The 20,748-nt window shown below is 41.5% G+C and overlaps 1 protein-coding gene across 3 annotated transcripts in view; it reads left to right on the plus strand.

Annotated features, from left to right (window-relative positions):
• Positions 1-4,665: 4,665 nt before the first annotated feature.
• nek1 (NIMA-related kinase 1) overlaps positions 4,666-20,748 on the plus strand; it is a 33,858-nt gene continuing 17,775 nt past the window's right edge. Inside the window, exons 1-20 of one of the 3 annotated variants that reach the window (XM_042056297.1) lie at positions 4,666-4,808; positions 7,069-7,217; positions 7,724-7,820; positions 8,864-8,961; positions 9,615-9,698; positions 10,264-10,331; positions 10,645-10,731; positions 11,382-11,436; positions 11,740-11,940; positions 12,201-12,273; positions 12,382-12,554; positions 12,784-12,849; positions 13,483-13,542; positions 14,136-14,183; positions 14,317-14,397; positions 15,744-15,901; positions 16,932-17,063; positions 17,457-17,559; positions 18,311-18,397; positions 19,074-19,157. In XM_042056297.1, coding sequence (XP_041912231.1) covers positions 7,101-7,217; positions 7,724-7,820; positions 8,864-8,961; positions 9,615-9,698; positions 10,264-10,331; positions 10,645-10,731; positions 11,382-11,436; positions 11,740-11,940; positions 12,201-12,273; positions 12,382-12,554; positions 12,784-12,849; positions 13,483-13,542; positions 14,136-14,183; positions 14,317-14,397; positions 15,744-15,901; positions 16,932-17,063; positions 17,457-17,559; positions 18,311-18,397; positions 19,074-19,157 — 1,872 coding nt within the window. In that variant the 5' untranslated portion in view covers positions 4,666-4,808; positions 7,069-7,100. The remainder of the gene's footprint in view (positions 4,809-7,068; positions 7,218-7,723; positions 7,821-8,863; positions 8,962-9,614; positions 9,699-10,263; positions 10,332-10,644; positions 10,732-11,381; positions 11,437-11,739; positions 11,941-12,200; positions 12,274-12,381; positions 12,555-12,783; positions 12,850-13,482; positions 13,543-14,135; positions 14,184-14,316; positions 14,398-15,743; positions 15,902-16,931; positions 17,064-17,456; positions 17,560-18,310; positions 18,398-19,073; positions 19,158-20,748) is intronic. The other 2 variants (XM_042056300.1, XM_042056298.1) reach the window with 2 other exon arrangements.

Below are 20,748 nucleotides of genomic sequence, written 5' to 3' on the forward strand. Positions count from 1 at the left end.
AGGGTGCTCTGTTCTGCCCCGTCTTTTACTTTTAAAACAGTCTGTTATCCAATCCACTTTTGTGATATTCAGTGAATTGCTCCACACATACTCTAACTGTCAGTTTAAAAAAAACTTAGATGTACACAGCCCTGCTAGGTAAACTGGATGAAAAGACACAGTGGCGTCAACCATACCATAGAACTCCAGCCAACCAACATGTTTCTTCAGTAAAATGGTGGGGAGAGGTGTTTTGATTGGCTGTTGAGCTCGTTTATCAAACCCCTCAGACAAGAATCTCAGGAGGGTATTCCAGAAAGGAGGTTTAACAAACACTGAGATAAAACTTAACCCCTGGGTTGTCTGAACCTGTGACGACTAAACCCGAGCTGTCATAAAAAAAACATAGGTAACACTTTATAATAACTACACACAATTGATCATTTATTAAGCCTTTGTTACTTATTAGTTAATGGTTTGTTCATCATTAGTAATTTAGTTTGTTTATCATCAGTAAAGCACAATTATAAATGGTTTGTTCATAGTAAATAAGCCTATCCAAAAAAATATGTTTGTAAGTACATGATTTATACTTAATAAGTAATAACAGTGAAAGCCAGGAATTGAACCCCCAACTTTTCAGGTTACTCGCATGCTAGTCCAGCTCCTTATCCACTACACTACCTTGGCCCAAATAGAAACCCCTACAGTACAACTATGCAAGAGTTTCTGTTTTCTTGTACTACTGTTATTAAACATCTGTAAACTATTTTTAAATGCTGTATTCTTTTGTAAAGCATTATTCCTACATTGATTCTCATCTGTAAATCATGTTTACAGTACATACAGTTAAAAATGGTTTGTTCATAGTAAACACGCATATCTATATTATATTTTTGAATTGACTGTTGTAATACCACTGGGCAGAGGTAGTGTAGTGGATAGGGAGCCAGGTTAACATGCAGTAACCCATGAAGTTGGGGGTTCAAACCAATGTGGCCTTGCCCTTTAATTTAATTGACATGTGTAAGTCGCTTTGGGTGAAAGTGTCAGCTAAATGAATAAATGCAAGTGTAAACTTTATAACTCATTTGTAAATGTGTTGCAAGGCATAACACGTCCTCACTTTAGATGAGCTCACAAAATATCATTAGCTAACCATTTGTAACTCCTGAGTTAATTATTAATTATAGTATTAGGAAGTGGTTTATAAAATATGTATCCTCACCCTAACTAATCATTAGTGCATGTGTATGTAACAACTGTTAAATAATGGAAATATTACTTAATCAAAAACATATTATTGCATCATTTATTAAGTATTAACAATAATGTATAAACATATTTAAGATATAGGCTTATTTACTATGAACAAACTATTTATAACTGTGTGAACAAATGCTTTACTGATGATAAATAAGAAATTACTAATGAAGAACAAACCATTAACTAATAAGTAACAAAGGCTTAATAAATGATGAATTGTGTGTAGTTATTATAAAGTGTTACCTATGTTTTTTTTTTCAGTTCGCTGAAAAATATGGGATTATTTTCAGTCTTTGACTTGGACCCCGGATGGTTGTCTTCAATGGCCACAAAGTAGTGAGAGAAGCATATGTCAAGCAAGGAGAAAACTTTGCTGACCACCCATCCTACCCTTGTTCTTTGATAGTATAGGAAACAAAGGTGACTTTGATCAAAGTAAACACAGATGATCAGTATAATTTAAGCAGTTGTAATAACATACCACACTCATCATCACTGCAAAATACTGTTGAATCCTGTTACTACTATTTAAAGTGTCTCTGTCAGGGTACTCTGCTTAGGGCTGGTTGCATCTATGGACATCTTTGGAAACAGCAGAGAAGGTTTGCCCTTCACACCCTGAGGAATTTTGGATTGGGCAAGAGAAGCCTCGAGCCCGCCATCATGAATGTAGATATCTAAATGAAGCATTTGCTAATGAGCAAGGTAAGTGAGAATGTATGTGCACAAGATCTGAAATTAAAACAGATTGAAATAAGAATTAAAGTTTTCTTCGTTGTTGGGCAAGTCTCCCAGTTGTTGAGAGGACCAAGCTTGAGAAATATATTTACAATGAACATCATTTATAATAAGTAGTTGTTGATACTGCGACAATCCAGCATATTCAAGCCATCATATCAAATACATCAGAGATATTTATAACAAAACAAGTAATAAATGGATAGGAGGATTGATCCCATATATAGCACCTCGCTGCTCCAGCGGTTCTCCTTCTCACCACCAGAGGGAGTAGAACCCAGTCTGGCATATGAACTCGGATCTAGTCTCATCCCCAAACCCTATAAACTCTGCCCTGTTCCTCGCTGAGACTCCCTTTAAAATGCTGTGCTACGTCCAATAAACATGTGTATTTTTAGGAATCCTGCATATCTTAATTTTACACAATATTATGAATTACTATATGGTGCGAATTAATGCTCAAATCAAATTTGTATGCTTTATTTCTATTTGTATGATGAACAGTGTATATTCATATTCACTTTTAAACAATCATTCATATATATATATATATATATATGTATATGTAGGGCTAAGCTTTCCATAGTGACTGTATGGATCATTTTTGTTTTGAGTTGTAATGTTTTTTTTTCCCCTTTTATTTCCTTCCCTCATAAATTGATGTTTTAATGTATATTACCAAACTGGGTTTAAGTGGGGTTATAGATGTTAGTTGGATTATAGATAAATTAGGCCAATATAAAATCATGAATTACTGTACAATCATTCAGAAAACATTACTTTATGCTTTTCAGTTGGGGCGCCAAAACGAGTTTCAAGCAGGGGCCAGATGATAATGAAAATGCTACCATAGGTTACTAAATCAGAAAATAAAGTATGACTTATGGATATCACACTTTTTGAAAAGGAAAATAGATGAAGGCAGTGACTAACAGGCAAGGCTAGAGTTGGAGAAGTTCTGTCCTGTTGCTGTAAAGGAGACACGGGAGTGCCTGTCGCTGACTAACATGATAGGCTCACAGGTAAACAGCATGTCATTTTCTCAGCAAAATCCAGGCAGATGTACGATGACAAGACTGTATGGCTGGAGAATCAGACACCATCGGAACACCTAATGATTAGAAGTCCTGAACTTTGAGAAGAAATGTTAAGGGATTATACTATCTGTACACACATTAGATATCCTGTCCAGCCCAGGCCAGATACCGAAAAATGTTGTACTGACAAAACCAAAGACAGTGCCCCCTTGTGGATTAGGTGCATTCATAACAGTGTAGCCTCTGTTCTAACCCCATACAAGACCTACGCCACTCTCTTCTTCAACCGATGATTTTCTCTGCACATTGCACTATTTTCTGCAGCTTACACTTGCAAGTGTAAATACAGAGTTGAACCAAACAGAGAATGGAGGTTGTGATGATAGAGCTAGATCAGCAGCAGTGCTTGGCAGCCCAAATGTCTAGAGTTTGGTCTCAGGAAATACAACTGCTGCTGGGCCTTTTTCATAATTGCAGTACTCTGTCTTTCCCATCCACAGCCTAATCAGCCCCATGGGCCAGTGTGGGTGATTTGTAGTAGAATGATTGTCAGGTGCAGTCATTTCAGTTTGCTCAATGCCATCTTGTGTCTTCAAATGTAGTTCCTAAAAGTGCACAAAAACACAGAAATCCATTGTCCATTGCAATGATATATAGACCTAGGCCTATTTAATCGATAGATTTAGAACATGTTCTGTGTGATAGAATGTTCTCTGAGGACAGATCTCTTCATTTTGGACCCCTTAAGCTCAGGGCATTCTTAAATTGGGGTGGCACCAAAAAGATGGAAGGGGTCATGAAATGATTTTCAGTCTGAATTAAAGTTTTGTTTGAAGTAGTTTAACAAGTTTTAAAATGTAAAATAGGATATTCAGTTTCAACTTTCAACACAGATTCTACTCAGAACAAGCCAACAGATTAGCTTGAGGCACACTAACCTATAACAAACCCCAGACCAATATAAGTAGGCCTACCAGTTTAATTTCAACAGGGTCCACAATAGTCCATGTAAATATGAAAGTAGACACATGGGAGAGAGAGAAACAAACAGCCAGGCTAACAGCCAAAACCAAAGACTTTAGAGCAGAGTAGGCTACTGGCCCAAACATTACCTGAGGAGATTCTTCCACCTATTGGTCACTACTGCATTATAAGAGCTAGCCTATTCAATGATGTCGCAGTTTAGTTAATTTGATAGGGAGGTAATTCTTGAATTTTAGAATTCCAAGTTTTGATTTCAATAAAGAGTATTAGTAATCTCTGCTGTAGGTAAAAACTAAAATATTAGGTCTATCAATCCAGTTGCTTATGGGTTCTTTTATGCAATTTAACACTGAACAAATGGGGGGAGGTGCTGTGGAGGTGGCAAAATTGTTAGAGGTAATGAAAAACAAAAAATATTATTGCTCGCTCTGTCCAATCCTATAAAAGTGATGCTATGCAGTCTAATTTAAATTTAGTAGCCTTTATACCTTAACATAGGCTTCGTCCAGGGAATTATTATATATAAAAGTCCCCGAAGGTTTGAAAATGATCACATTTTACAGAAATCGTTTGTATAAAAACTGAAGACGTTGCTAAGGAAAGTTAAACAAAGACACACAAACATGCTTAAAGTGACATCTTAAGGAGCCTCTCCTGGCATATTCTCTGTCCATTTGACCAATGAAACGCGAGCATGGTGGGATTTCATCCTAGATAGGTAGTTTGAGAGTGCCGCCCATGACTACAAGGCGAGACGTCCAACGAAAAGGTTTGGCGCAGCGTTGGAGTGCAGTCCATCAGATGGTGATGTTAAATTTCAGTTTTTTCCATAGGTGTTGCATGCCATTAATTCACACTGGTCTGCAGAAATCAGTTGTCATTTCTATGATCTCTTTTAGCGAACTGCTGCTGAATTAGCAAGCCAGTTAACATTAGCTTGCTATGATATCACTAGCTGACTAGCTAACTTGGCGGTCACTGAAAATTGATTTTAACTTGGCTTTTCAAGCTAGCTAATAAGCTAGCTTAGAGATGCGGTCAGTTGGAAAGAGCATCCTTGTGAGGAAACATAGCTGACACTGTCAGCAATAAGAGATAATATTGGCAATCGATGGCAATAACAAACAAAAGTATTATAAACCCGTATAAGTATTTGTAGAACTTAAGTAACGTTAACGTTAACTCATATGATGTTAAGTTACAGATTTGGAACAAGGGTGGGGTAAAAATTAAACGTAAAACATCTTTGTTCACTGGGTGTTCAACAGATGTTCGTGTTCATACTGTCAATGTTATTTCTTATTATACTATTTTTGTAACGTTACTGGTTTTTCGAGTACATTGGTGATGTGCGCTCGCCAGACGCCGTCCCGCAACCGCACTATTTTATTAGCTATCAAAGAATAGCACTGCCCCGAAGTCACATGAAGCTACCCACGTCACATATCTATGATATCCTGACATCAAAGCGCTTTTATGATTTGACAGGGTCATAGGTAGGTTACCGATTAGTAATTTGTCAAAACTGACAACAGTATGAAAAAACAATAACACACAAATGTACTGTATTGGCAATGTAGTCATTCAAACAGTTTTGTGCCTGGCTCAACACTCAACAGTGAACGTTGCATCTTTGTAATCTGTGACAAAATTCAAGGGGTGTTTTTGTCGACGCAGAGTGTCTCTTAAGGCGAAAGAGGATCAGCCTAATTCTGTCTGACATGTTATAACTAATTCATTGGTGCACAAACTGCAGCCCCCTTATGCTTTTGGGATAAGTGCTCTCCACCTACTGTTTCCAAAATAGCACTAAATGGGAGAGAAGTAGCCTGTGTGTATTGGACTGGCTCTTCTGTGGCCCTGTGTTTGATTTGAATATGGTTGGACTGTTCACTATAAGTATGGAGAAAACCCACAGTGAATTAGTTGAGTCTACACAGGATTGCATCCACTGAAAACAAACTGGCATGCTTCTACTAGGAAGACAGGATTCTCCATGTAGTTGCAGTATGAGCAACAGACCATTCTACAGAATGCACAGAAATTATATTTAAACAATTTGAAGTGTTATTTGAATATAAAACAGGCCCATGTCCCTGTAGTCTTTGTCCTTGGACCAGCGGCTTGTGCAGGTGGTGGAAATGTCGCTGTCTCGGCGGGTAATCACGGCATGTGCTTCTCTGGCTGTGTGTATAATTAATCACATGCCAAGTAGATGGATATGTTGTTCAGGTTTCCATACAGTTTGTTCCACTATGTGACTATTGCCTCAAAATAAATATGCATTCATGCTTTTTGAGCTGCTTGATTTTAAAATCCATACAATTTAGCTTGTCTCTCTTAATATCCCATAGCCTAAAGTTCATAATCTTGACTTGCTGATTAAAATGTCTGGTTTCTACAAACCAGGGACTCCTTTCTATATTACAGAGTAATCAGTGTGTGTTGACTTGCACTTGTAGGTGCAGCAGGGTTGGAAATTAACTTTTTAAAATGTGAACTACCAACCACTGACAGACAAGTGGTCAAAAAAATCCACTCAATAGTAAATAATTGTTTTGTGTCCGTAATCCGCCAGTCACTTTCACATTGTACCAGCATTTGGCTAATGGTTTTTTACCAATGTCGTAGGGCTGTGCCCTATGATCAACAATATCAAAACAACACAACACAACACAATATAATGATTATTTTGCTGCATTCAGTTTCATAACAATGCTCTCGTTTTGCCTTGAGTTGTCGTGTGCATTATCTTTTTACATGTATTTGTTACCTGTTGGATTAGTTCCAAAATCACTGTGTAATCGTATTTAATAATCATGATCTCAATATTGAACAAAATAGTGATAAAATATTTGTATCATAATCGAGCAGCCCTACAATATCAGTCTTTATATAGGTGATTATATGGGTTAATTTCTTATATTAAAATTCAGTTATTTTATTATATGAAGTTTCAGTTAAGAGTGGCAGCTAGGACCTGATTTGTGCCTAGTGTACCTTTTGTCTAAATGTTGCTAATCGCACTCTGAAGATAATTTTTCGATTGATTGTCTGTTTACAGCCCCAGTATGAGGGATCAGTCTTTCCGGGACCATGGAGAAATATGAGAAGGTGAAGAAAATCGGAGAGGGCTCTTTCGGGAAGGCGTACCTTGTCAAGTCCAGGGAAGATGCCCGGCAGTACGTCATCAAGGAGATTGGCATCTCCCAGGTGAGGAGTTGTGAGGGAAATGGGGGTGGAGGGTGGGGTATGGGGAGTATAGCTGTCTAGGGAACACAACTGTCAGCCAATACAAACATTTCCGATGGACCGTCACCTGTATTGTAGCGGCTATTGTTTAGCGTAACTGTTTACACGGACCCGGTTGGGTGTTGCACTTAGTGAATGAGCATATTATGATGCATTTATGTGTGTGTGTCAAAGTTGAATAAAGAGTTTTTCTTGTTTGCCATAAACAACATATTTAGTGTTAGAGTGAACATGAAAGGAGCAGAATGCCATTACACTGATGCGCCACCAGAAATAAATGACTATTTTGTGGCATAATAGTCCACTGGCACCCTGAAGCTGTCACGTGTGGAGTTGCTCCAGCAAAAGATGACTGGAGGGCTGACTGCACCGGTGAGGTTCAGGGGCTTGCACTCTGTCATCTTCTCTCTTTTCCCAAAGTTATTCCTCCTTTACCCCCCCCCTCCTCCCGCCATCATTTTTTACAGATGTCAAATAAAGAACGGCAGGAGTCACGAAAGGAGGTGGCAGTCCTGGCCAACATGAGTCACCCAAACATCGTCCAGTATAAGGAGTCCTTTGAAGGTAAAGCCACTTGTTCCTAATCATTTTTGCAACATCTCTGGTATTTACTCTATTTCGCTGTCTGTCGTTTAATTCAACATTCAGCATTATGTCATGTGATGTGATCATGCATGCAAATAATGATATGATGTTGGAAAAACCAACTGCATACTGTATAAAAGTCTGTGGGTGTGTATAGCCTGATCACCAGTATCATTACCAAGCCAGTCGTGCATGCACATTGCACATCCTACATGCTTAAATGATTTTTCTGCTGCTCATATTCCCCCTGATAAATAGGGTATGGTGGTTAATGACTTTCCTTCTTGGTCCTCTCTACGAAATCAAAGTGATGTATGATTACCTGACTGATTGCCACTGTGTGTGTGTGTGTGTGTGTGTGTGTGTGTGTGTGTGTGTGTGTGTGTGTGTGTGTGTGTGTGTGTGTGTGTGTGCGCGTGTACATGTTGAAGACACTCTGTGATTGAATGAACAGGAGGAAATGGATCTCTTAATTAAATTGAGGAGGAAGGCCTGTCTGTTTGTCCTGTCCCTACCGATGATGTCTCACAGAGTCACCATTACTTATGTGACTTCGAAGATGGAGATGGAGAGACATCTAATGGCGTACTGATGTTGTTTTCTCATAAATGCCATGCCTAATTAACCTTAATGGGCTGTAACAGAACTGACTGTAGAAGCGGGCCTAACATCATGGTACCGCAGAGTGACCAAAATAGTCTCTTCGTGTCTGACAGTCTGTTTCACTTTGTGTTGTTAACCCAGGTGTGGGTTTTTGAACATTCTAACAAAAGATTCTGTTCTGCAACAGTTCAAGGTTCTAAAATTCTATGTTGTATTCAATGAACCCAGATATAAGGTGTGACGGTACACCTTTAAGGGTTAATGTTGATATCTGCTTTCTGTGTTGCTCTCTACTACTTACACCACAAACTCCATTTCTGCCTTTCTTCTTGCCTCGACCTCCAATCCACCCAACCCCCACACCCCTCTCTTTTTTCTGCTTTACCCACCCAAACCATCTTTTTCTTCCTGCTCTCCAGAGAGCGGTTGCTTGTACATAGTGATGGACTACTGTGAGGGAGGAGACCTGTTTAAGAAGATTAACTCTCAGAAAGGGGTTCTCTTTCCGGAGGAGCAGGTACAAGCCACCCCTTCTGAAATAATGGTAGAATTTTGGGTTTGGAAACCATTTTTATGTTTTGAGACGCAGAAGGGCAAAAATAAACATATTGAATAGAACAATGGTTCTCAAACTTTTCACAGAGAGTACCACCTCAGGAAACAATTGGTTCTCCAAGTACCACCGTTTTGGCTGACATTAAAGTATAGTAGCGTACAGTAGGCCAATTTAGTTACTGTACATATTTTGCATTATTATTTTACTACTGCTTTGCATTTTTTATTTTATTTTTTGCTACTTTAAATTTAACTTCAGGGTTAAATCACATGGTTAAGGATTGTTTATTATTTTGATATAATTTGGAGTGATTATGAAAAAACATCTCTGAGACTCCCTGAGTAACACTAGAGAGAGTCCCACAATTTGAGAACCAGTAACTACATAATTGTTTCCCCACTCACCCTTCACACATATCAGTATCTGTGTACACACACACACACACACATACACACATACAGTCTTACACACACACGTCAGTACATATTTTGAGCAGAGACCAGCCATTCTTGCTCAGCAGAGCCTTACATATGTTAATGGACTGCAGATTGCAGTTCTAAAGGTGACTTTGGGCCATTCTAAATCAAATTGATTTTTATTACATTACTCCCAAGATACTGGACTGGTTTGTGCAGATCTGCCTGGCTCTGAAACATGTGCATGACCGCAAGATCCTCCACCGGGACATCAAGTCACAGGTAAGCCACTGAAGGCAGACGATTCACCTGTGTTGTGTTCCGTGTGAAATATGCATCTTACCCGGATTCAGAAAGTAAAAGTCCTGTCAAATGGGGTATTTAAAGTGGTATATCGCAAAATCACAGGAATTTGTTGCTTCTCAACCGCGGTAGGAAAATACTGTACCGGTCCATACCGTCCCAGCCCTACACAGGCAAAAAGAATACATGATTGGACCTTTGCTTTCTGAAGCCGTGGTTGTCCACCTCTGTATTTTACATCAACCAGGATTCAGGATGGGTGTATAAAACTGTATTTTGGGTCATCCTGAAAAACAAATGCCGTCATTCAATCTTTTTCAGTGAAACTACACTTATATCTCTTACACTATATCAGTGTGGATGTAGTTAACTGTAAAAGCAATGATGATTAAATGATGTATAATAAATAGATATTTAGCTACTCAAAGTACTGACTTAAACAGAAAACACATTTTACGTAAATGTCTTTGACTTCACCTCAAATTGTTTTTGGTTATGAAGATATCTGAGTATGATCTATCGTGTGTGTGTTTTGCTTTCACAGAACATCTTTTTGACCAAAGATGGAACAGTACAGTTGGGGGATTTTGGGATCGCCAGGGTTCTGAACAGGTTGGTAGCTGCCTTCACGACACAGAACCTTACAGGGGGACTACACCTGGCGCGTAACTGAAGCGTTCCGTTTGCATTGTGTTTGCTGCAACAATTAGCTTCCACTATGATCAATGGAACTGGCTACACCAGATGTGATAGCAGCGCGTATGTTCAGAAAAAAATAGTCCAGTCTTCCAAAACTATTTTTGTGCGTCGTGAATGGAGCGCTTCAGTTACACGCCTCAGTACAGATTAAACTGTATGTTTAATTTGTGCTTCAGTAGATGCACACACTACTTGTTTAACAGTGAAGTGGTCTCTCTCCATGCAGCACTGTGGAGTTGGCCAGGACGTGCATAGGAACTCCTTACTATCTTTCACCTGAAATTTGTGAGAACAAACCGTATAACAACAAGAGGTAGGCTGCAGCCCTCTATCAGTGTTCCTGAGTGTATGCACTTGACTGGGTGTGCTTGTGTTGTGTTTGTGTCTGTATATGTGTTGGCTGTAGAAAAAGAAGTAGGCTTAGTCTTTTGACATAACTCACTTCTGCTACATGATACAGTATAATTACACACACACACACACACACACACACACAATTGCTCAGTAATGCTTAGTCATAGCACTGTAGACTACACTGATGGGATGAAGTAATGGTATTAAGTCTCTCATCCGAGTTGAATCAGTCAGTCTCTGTTACAGGAACTCAATATGGATTCTCTTTAAATGCCTTCTGTCCTCTGTGTAACCCTGGTGCCAGTCAATAGCCACTGTTTCTGCTAGTGATGCACAGGTCTGAAATGTCTGAATACCGAATACATTCTCTGGTGCACATTTTTATGAAATTGGAAATATCGTCCTGTATAAAATCTGATGTGATTTGTCAAAAGTGTGTGTGTGTGTGTGTGTGTGTGTGTACCGTTAACATTATGTTGAGGGTGTTGCATGTTCTGAAAATTACAACCCTCAAGTGTGTAACCCTCCACTCCTCTCTCCTTCTCTGGTTCTCCCTCATCCTCTTTTTCCTGCCCTCTTTCTCCTCTCCTCTCTCTCTCCCTTTTGTAGTGACATTTGGGCCTTAGGGTGTGTCCTGTATGAAATGTGCACGCTTAAGCATGCAGTAAGTACCCAGTGTATGTGCTGTTCCCTGTGTGTGTGTGTGTGTGTGTGTGAGAGAGAGAGAGAGAGAGAGAATTTGTGTATTTGAATATAGCAAACACCAGGCCTATATAAATATTATATTCTCTCTCTCTCTCTCTCTCAAAAAATAGTTTAGCAGTTACCATATTATTGATGTGAAGACAGGTGTCTGATGTCTCCGTGAATAACGTGTGTGTGTGTGTGTGTGTGTGTGTGTGTGTGTGTGTGTGTGGGCCATTTCATCCCTGAACTTTGTGTGTCATGTTTGTGTGACTTCTCTCAGTTTGAGGCAGGAAACATGAAGAACTTGGTTCTGAAGATCATCCGGGGCTCCTACCCCCCGGTCTCGTTGCACTACACCCAGGACCTGCGCTGCCTGCTGGGCTTGTTGTTCAGACGCAATCCCCGGGAGAGACCCTCGGTCTGCAGCGTTTTGGACAAGCCATTCCTCTCTCGTAGGATACAGAGGTTTCTCACACCACAGGTGAGAGGCATGTAATGCACATGCACATGCACACATGCACAGTCTGTCTTTCCTTGCATCTATATACATGCACTTCTTTTTTCTGGAGTTACACCAACAACATATGCAACACATGCTGGAGTTATGCAGAAAACCTGTTACACTGGTACACAGTGTTTAAAGAAGGTTTAATATCCACGTATGTTCCATTGTAAATTAAATTCAATAAAGAAGTGGTGTTTTGATTTACATTCCATCTGAATCTTGTGCTTTGTGTTTAGCTCATTGCTCAGGAATTCAGCCATAGTGTTCTCCAGAAACAACCCAAAGCGTGTGTAGCTCATGGCCCACCAGGTAATGCAAGAACAATGTAAAAGCATAGCCTATATCAACATTAAACAAGCATGTGTCTGATGACTGAGCTAATGTTATTTCCGTCCTTTCTCCTGCCCCTCGGTCCAGCAAAGCGCCCAGCCTCTGGTCCAGCTGCCGTCTCTCCTGCTCAGAAGATCACTAAACCAGCTGCCAAATACGGAGTGCCTTTGACCGCCAGGAGGCCCTCGGACGGCATCCGCAAGGCTGTTGATGCTGGCAGGAAGGCTGCTGAGCGGAAACCTGTGGCCAGACCGAAACAGGTAAGAGGGGGAGCTTGACCGTGTGCAGGTGGACACCCCAGTCCAGACATGGTGTATGGCCTGGGAGTTAGCAGAATCATTGTCTTCCCCTGGTTTCGTGTGTGCGTGTGTGTTTGCATGTCAGTGTCAGAGTGACTAAGCGAGAAAAGTTGAGTGTTTGCATTTTGTGTGTCTGTGTGTGTGAGTGTGTGTTGCGTCTGAGACTGAACCCCGATGTCATGTTGTCCAGGCCCCTCCCCCAGCAGTCCCTCAGAGGAGAGTGAGTCGCATTGAGGAGGAGAAAAGGAAGTCTGAGGTACCCACTGATAGCGGATGGCGCCCCCTATCTCCCAACCCCTGGCATTAACCCTCCTTCGCCTCCCACTGTTGGCTCTCATCCACTCTGACAGACACCACACATATCCTCTCTTTCTCTGCCCAGTCCTCCAGCTTTCCTGTTCAGTCCGCCTTCCCTTTAGACTCTCCCTCCTTCCCTCCCTCCCTCTCACTTTCCTTTCTTGCCCCTCCTTTTCATGCATACCCCTCATCCAATCGGAGGGCAGTTTGGCATTTGTGCCCTCCCCCTCTGCACTACCCTCTCCTTCCTCTAATGAACTACAGTATCCGTTTGTTTCTGCAATATGTCAGATTTGTCAGTGGGCAGTTGTGTTCCTTTGCCATGTATATTTCTCGTCCTCTTTTATCAGGACTTTTCAGAGGCTACTGTCTCCGTCCTATCTACTTTGTTTCCCCTATTCTAAAAAGCTTACTCACCGTTTTTTGCCTGTACAGCACTTGTGGTCCTCTGAATATTTCATGCACACCCACGTGTACTGTAAACATTTATGGTTTTACAAAATGGTTTCATAAGCAGTTTAGCGGTGGCTCGCCCTCAGTGTGTATCAAAGAGAGGCAATGCATTACCTGCAGCTCTGTTTTTCCTATGTAGGAGGCAGCGAGGAAGAGAAGACTTGATCTAATGGAGAGAGAGAAGAAGCAGAGAGAACAGGTGGACAGCATGTCTTAATGTTTTTTATGCAAGATGGCAGACTGACTGGGGCCTGTTCTACTAAGCAAGTATCTTTTTGTTAGTCCGTTGGACAAAACCTAACAACCGCAACCCTGAAATCAACCCAGGTTTTTCCCAGCTGGGTATGAACGCATTCACATGAAAGGGGTGTTGGAATTTGTCGACACCAGATGACCAATCGCAAATATAGAGAGGTCTAGAGTCCTCTATCACGACTGAGAAACAAACAATAAGGGTATTCGACTTGATGTAGCCGCCTGCAGCCGCCTTAAAATGACTGCATAATGTGATTATTTCTGAGATTCTGATACGCTTTCAACCATGATGTATGCACAATTCTGGTTTGAAAACGTATCACAATTTCACTGAAAATCCAGGATGAAATCTGAAGTAACCCCCAAATCCTGCTTAGTAGTACAGGCCATGGAAAAAAATGGAAGTCAAACTTTTTTTTTCGATGTAGATTTGGACTTGATGTGTGTCTTGCTTAGGCAAGCTATTCTAAGCTTGATTGTGTCATTGATTAGAATTTTGTGGCAAAGAAGATTGTAATTTTCCCTGATCTATCCTAGATATTTCTACTGAAAGCTGCCCAAATGAGAAGATTTGAAAAAGACAAAGTAGGTATTTCCTAGGGTTAGATATTGCTGTGTTAATGTTGTTGGTTATAACTTTACAGGTATATGAGACGTAATCTAAAATCTGCTGGAATAGACCAAATGGTAGATATTTCTATGTATTTCATTTTTTCAGCTCAGTCGTATCAATCGAGCACGAGAGCAGGGTTGGAAGCATGTCCTGAGTTCCAGCGGTGGCAGCAGTCCTGAGAGAAAGGTGCTTTCTCTATCATCATTATCATAATAATCACCCTTTTCACCTCCACTGTTACGGTCATCCATCAAAGTTTCTGCAACAAACACACAGCCAGCCTCGGTTACTCAGTTAAGGCTCTGCCACACCGCTAACAATAAAAGACAGCTGCAACAGAGATGTTAGTGATGTTCGTTGATGTTCCAAAACAAGTAGCGTAGCGAAATACAGTTTCTGTCGTGTTTTATTTGCCATTTTGTAAAATCCCATTGATTTCTGTTGGAAGACTCATTGCTCCTTGATATCACTGCACTACCGGAAACAGAAAGGGGGTCTGTCTACGTTTGTAGCAAAGTCCTTTTAGGCAAGTCCCTCCACTCGGCGGCCATATTGCAAGATTTTTGGGCACTCATCGGGCATCCTATTCGGCAGAAATGCGCGTGCGCAAGGCTTCACGACACCAACCTTGCTCCAGTGGCGAGTTGACAACACATGATTGGCACAATGTCTTCACAACACACCATATGATTGGCTCAATGTATTCACATCACACCACATGATTGGCTCAATGTATTCACATGTCGATGTTTTGCCGAGGAAGGGGTGGGAAATGTGTAGAAACGGCTATATTGGCGTTACAAACTAACCCCATGCATTTCTGTGAAGGATTTTTTGAGTGCTGTGTCTCCACATTAGAAAGTCTCTGGTTGTAGTCTTTCCCTGCGAGACCTTCTTTTACTGTCTATGCTTCAGACTCAAATATTGAGCGGAAGTTTATACAGGGTTGTGAGGTATCTGAAATAGTTCCACAATAGTAAATAACACGGATTGACATCATCTGATATATTTATTTTAATAATCAACGAACACCACCACTAACCACTCGATGAGCTGCACAGTTTTGAAAACAAACGTTAAGGGTAAGGACATGTTTGTGCATGCCCATAACCAGCCAGTTAAAGGCAATTCAAAACGAGTCAGAAAGTCGAGACAGGACCCATTGTCAAAATGTCAGTGTCCACCACTCTAGTTCATCCGAAACAAACCTGAAAAGGGACTCAAAGTGCTAAATACCTGAGTTATCCTTTAATGTGGCCTTGAATTAATTCAGTGGATTCTGATTGACTATCAGAGTTTCTATCGTTCACAAAATCTGAAAGTGGTGCCCAATGATACCGCTCCTCATGCCTTTGTCATCATTGTTATCGTCGTTCTTATTGTTGATGTTATCGTTCTTGTGAGTGAGGCCGATAACTTAAAACGGTAGCGGTAGTGTTTACGGTTATTGTTAGTTGTTGACTGTGTGGACGGGCTTTCACTCTTCCCTTGCTCACTACTCTAACTGCTTTTCTTCTTACCCATATTGGCAGTTTTACGGCGGTGGGGGCATGATGGCCGGCGCTCCTGCCCACGCCCCAAGTCACGCTCCTGCTCAGCCTGCAAACAGATATGACCACTTTCTGTCTGCTCTGGACCAGCTCGCCAAGCCTCAAGAGGAGGCCAAGGCTGCAGGAGACGTACCTGGCAGGTCAGTTATGTTGCCACTGGGATGACTGGGGTGGACAAGACCCACTCACTGCACCATTATTATGTAACCAAGTGGAATGTTTTTTAGAAGATTATGATTATGGTATTTTGTATACTTTTGTCCAAAGGGAGTTACAGGATTATTATATATAATTATAGTTAGTATGTATTAACTATATTACATTCTTTAACATTATTATTATTATTATTATTATTATTATTATTATTATTATTATTATTTTTTAGGTTGATGGGTGTTGTGATGGATTTCTTGGATTTGAACAGAAAGGGTGTGTTTTGAAATTTCCCCGATTGAGGGATTTTGACGTCGTATGCCGGCCTAACATTGTACGTTTTTTGTGCGATTTCACAGTCGGTGACAACATTTCCAAAGTCGGACAGAAATCATGGGAGTTATATTGGAGTTGTGGCGCTCTCCCGTCAACTAGATAATTTATTGTAAAGGGCCAATCTTAGCAGTTTTAAGTCAGTCCAAGTCAATCTTTTTGTGGTCTTGGGATTAAGACAACATGTTTGATATTATCGCAAGTCTTTTAGTGGTCGTGGCTCTTGCAAATAGTGACGTGAATAATATAAACCCAATAGTGACCTCTCTCCAACACCAAACAGGAAGGGGCAAAGTAGGCGACAGGTGACAGCTGTATATTATTTGTTATTTTGTTTCTTATAAATTGTTAGTCGGCCATTCCACGTGTCAGAACAACTCTATATCGGTTAGGGATGCCACACATGAAACAATGCTGCAGAAACACGAAAATATGAGTAGGCTATCGTTTGAGTTCCTGTTGATATCTAGTGCACGATGGGAAATAATTTAAAGGAATCTAGTTGCAGTCTTGTAAATAGTGACCTTGCAAGATCCCTAGTCGTTGCAAAATCAACTCTATGACTTGTCTTTAGATGTGAGAGGGTCTGAGACTACAGTGTAGTCTTTCAAAAATCTTTTCCAAATCTGCAAAGTCTTTGAGTGTAAGGAGGGCATTAATCACATACACATCTCCGTGTGTCAGGGGGCCGTTGGGTGCTGCCACCCCAGTGGTTCCAAACGGCCATGTTGGCCCCTCTGGTCCACCCGAGAGAGATGCCGTGAAGATGGAGCTGAGGAGACTGGAACAGGTCTCAAGAAATGCCCATGCTAACAGGTCATTCACTTAAATGTTCATAAATGCCCATGACAACAGGTTAATCAGTTATCAAAAAACGCCCATGCATACAGGTCAGGTAGTTATTACAGGTAACCAAAAATATCTAGACTGGAAAGCTGATCAGAACAAAGAAATTTCAAACACAAACGCAAATATGATAGTCTTAAATATCTTCTATATATTTATCTTAAATGATGGCTCAGTGTATAATATATGTTTTTATCTTTATCAGCTTCCAGTCTATGATGGCTCAGCAGCATGTATCATTTTTATCTTCATCAGCTTTCCAGTCTATGATGGCTCAGTATATATAATTCGTATCTTTGTCAGCTTTCTGGTCTATGATGGCTCAGCACATATAATGACCCAACTCTTCCCGCTTCTCCCCAGGCTGCGAGGTCATGTGGGGGCAGAGCGGGCGTTCCAGGTGGAGGAGTTCCTGCAGCGGAAGCGGGAGGCCATGCTGAATAAAGTGCGGGCTGAAGGACAGCTGGTAGGTGCTCGTCATCTCTCCTCTCCTCCCTACACCTGTTAAGCTCTGCATATAGATGCCAACATGTGTGTGCTGACAATTGCCACGCACATCAGCGACGACGCATTTTGAATCGACAAGCATAAATCGATTTGACAATCAACAATGGATTTTATTGAGTGGCGCCGACAAAAGTAGAACTAAATCGACGGTAGTGGCAGCATAGCTTGACGCTGGTGTGCGGGGGTTGTTTGAAAACAAAGGAATCTAATGTTTTAATCGAACATTGAAAGCGGAGTACGCCACACTTATGTCGGCGCCTATGTGCGGAGGCCTTCAGTAGGAGCGCTGCAGTCTGGCTGATAGGAATGGCTGCGGCAGTGATTTAATTGTATTGGCTTTGAGCTTTTCCGCCCCCAACACTCTTGGAAAATGAGGTGTGTCAGGTTATGTATCAAAAATGGTTGTGGAAATGTCATGGTGTTGATATGCAAGCAATGCTCGTGTACTGACATTAGTCTGACTCTGAGAGATGGTTGAGCTTGCCACAGTAAATTGATGAGGATGTCGACTGTATGTAGGTCTGTAGTGGTTGCCCACATCTACTGTAGAGTGAGCTTTAATCTTCTTGATATAAAAGTAAACGTGTCTTCACAACCGAGTCCACGTTGAGGTTCATCTCAGTTACAGTTTGTGTGATGTGGTTGTTGATGGTTGGTCCAATTGCTTACCGTTCGTCTGAAACATTTGGTTGGCTTGAAACGGTGCACAGGGAACGCGGCACAACCTGCCGGCCATCTATGGGAGCCGGCCCGGCACCATGCGGTGCAGGAGACCCAGGGTCAACAAGGAGGAGGAGGTAGGAGCCTGGCTACGGACGCTCCCCAACCCACCCGTTCCTCCACGCCCCCCATTCCCCTCCATTACATCACTACCACACGCGGAACCACCATCCCCATCGCCTGACTTGCGTTGTTGCTATTGTTGCCATTTATTTTGTGTATGTTTCCGCATGTGGCACTCCCTTGTAACGTTGCCCACAATTTGTCACATTGGTGCACAATCTCTTTACTTTGCATGAGAAGTTAGAGTCTGTATATGTGTGTATTCTATCAATATGACACTGTGTGTGTGTGCGTGTGACTGTGACTGTGACTGTGTGTGTGCGTGTGACTAACCGGTTGGATCATTTATTTTTTTTACTTCCCAGACAGGTTGTCTTGTCTCTTTATGTTCTCCCTGTTGCTCTTCAAGCTGACATGTTTCTGACAGCCGAATGCCACAAAGCAGCATCTGGGTCCCACCATTCAGTTGGTTTTACTTTGGTGCTCCACTCTGTTGCTGCCGTCCCTTTGATTTCTCATCCAGGCGCTTTCAGATCACCCCCCTCCAGTGTGTCCGCATCTCCTGCACCACCTGTGACTGGCTGCCCCCTCCTTCAGTTGCTATAAGCTTTTTATTCTGTTGCTCAGCCTGTCTGCTGTGCTAAATATTCTCTTTTTGCTCCTCTTTTCTTTTTTTGTTTTGTTTTGAAGGAGTACCTGTCGCGGCTGAGGCAGATCAGGCTGCAGAACTTCAACGAGCGGCAGCAGATTAAAGCCCGTTTGAGAGGAGAGAAGGTATGGCTGGTCGGGACACCCCCTTCTTTTTCAGACACAGCGGCAGTTCTGAGGGTTAACCTGCCTTGAGCTTTGCCTAAGGAGATCTTCCATGAACACTCATGCAAATCCTCTTGTAAATTTCGTAGCTTACATGTACAGTATGTAGTCACAGTGACACGACAACTTTTTGCTAGCATTCACTGGAAGTGAGTTAGACCAGTTAGCCTGTAGCTGAAAATAAGTGGTGTAACCCACTTCCAGTGAATTATGCTAAGCTAGGCTAATGGTGTCAGACTGGGTTATTGCACGCACAGTGAAGAAAAGGTTATGTATCCTCTTATCTAACTCTGGGGTAGTAAAAGTTTTACTTTTCATTTATTTTTTGGGCTTTTTATGCCTTTAATCAGATAGGACAGTGGAGAACGACAGGAAGTGAGTGGGAGAGAGAGTCGGGGTGGGATCTGGAAAGGACCACGGGGCGGGAATCGAACCCGGGTCGCCGGCGTACGGTGCCCCAGCTAGTTGCGCCACAGCTGGGGTTGGGGTAGTAAAAGTTGGCGTGCTTCATCACAGATAGATAGATAGATAGATAAAAACTTTATTGTCCACTGAATGTACATACACTGGAAATTTATCTTTGGCACTCTGGCGACATAAAAACACACAGCAACAGACAATATAAGTTAAATTGTAGTTACATAAATAGTTAAAAAATATAAATGAATAAATACTAGTGCAGTTCTCGTTGCTGATCCTTCTCATCATCACCCTGACTGGGTGGTGCATGAGTAAGTGGAGGGGGGAGTTATTTTAGTAGTATTTCTTTTAGTTATTTTTAGAGTTATTTTAGTAGTATTTAACAGACAATATAAGTTAAATTGTAGTTACATAAATAGTTAAAAAATATAAATGAATAAATACTAGTGCAGTTCTCGTTGCTGATCCTTCTCATCATCACCCTGACTGGGTGGTGCATGAGTAAGTGGAGGGGGGAGTTATTTTAGTATGCCTTGGTTCAGGATAGACACAGCAGAGGGAACAAATGACTTTTTGTACCCATTTTTTTCTGGCCAATGGGACCATCAGTCTTCTGCCAGATGGCAGTAGCTGAAAGGATGGATGAAGGGGATGGGTGGGGCCATTGAAGACCTGGATGGCCTGTGTTATGGAACGGCTGTATAGAGTGTGGAGTTGTAACTGCTTTTCTCCTGTAATTTTGCTGGCTTGGTTTACCACCTGAGCCAGCTTGTTCCTATGTTTCACTGAGAGGTTCCCATACCAGGAGGTGATGTTGAACGTGAGAACACTCTCAGTGAGTGATCTGTACACCATGGTCAGGGTGTGCTTGCTGGTGTTGAAGCTTCGCAGTTTCCTGAGGAGGGAGAGACGCTGTCTTGCCTTTTTAAAGATGCAGTCTGCATTAGGTTGGAATGTGAGATCTTCATCTATAATTGTCCCAAGATATTTAAAGTTGCTGACCTGTTCCACATCCTTCCCCTTCATGTTGATGGTCATGAAGTTAGGTCCTCTGTTCCAAAAGCACAGTTCCTTGGTCTTGCTGACATTTAGATCAAGGTAGCTGCTGTCAAACCAGGTGACAAGATGGTTG

Source organism: Alosa sapidissima, chromosome 12 (assembly GCF_018492685.1).
Source record: "Alosa sapidissima isolate fAloSap1 chromosome 12, fAloSap1.pri, whole genome shotgun sequence".
NCBI classification, from domain to species: domain Eukaryota; kingdom Metazoa; phylum Chordata; class Actinopteri; order Clupeiformes; family Clupeidae; genus Alosa; species Alosa sapidissima.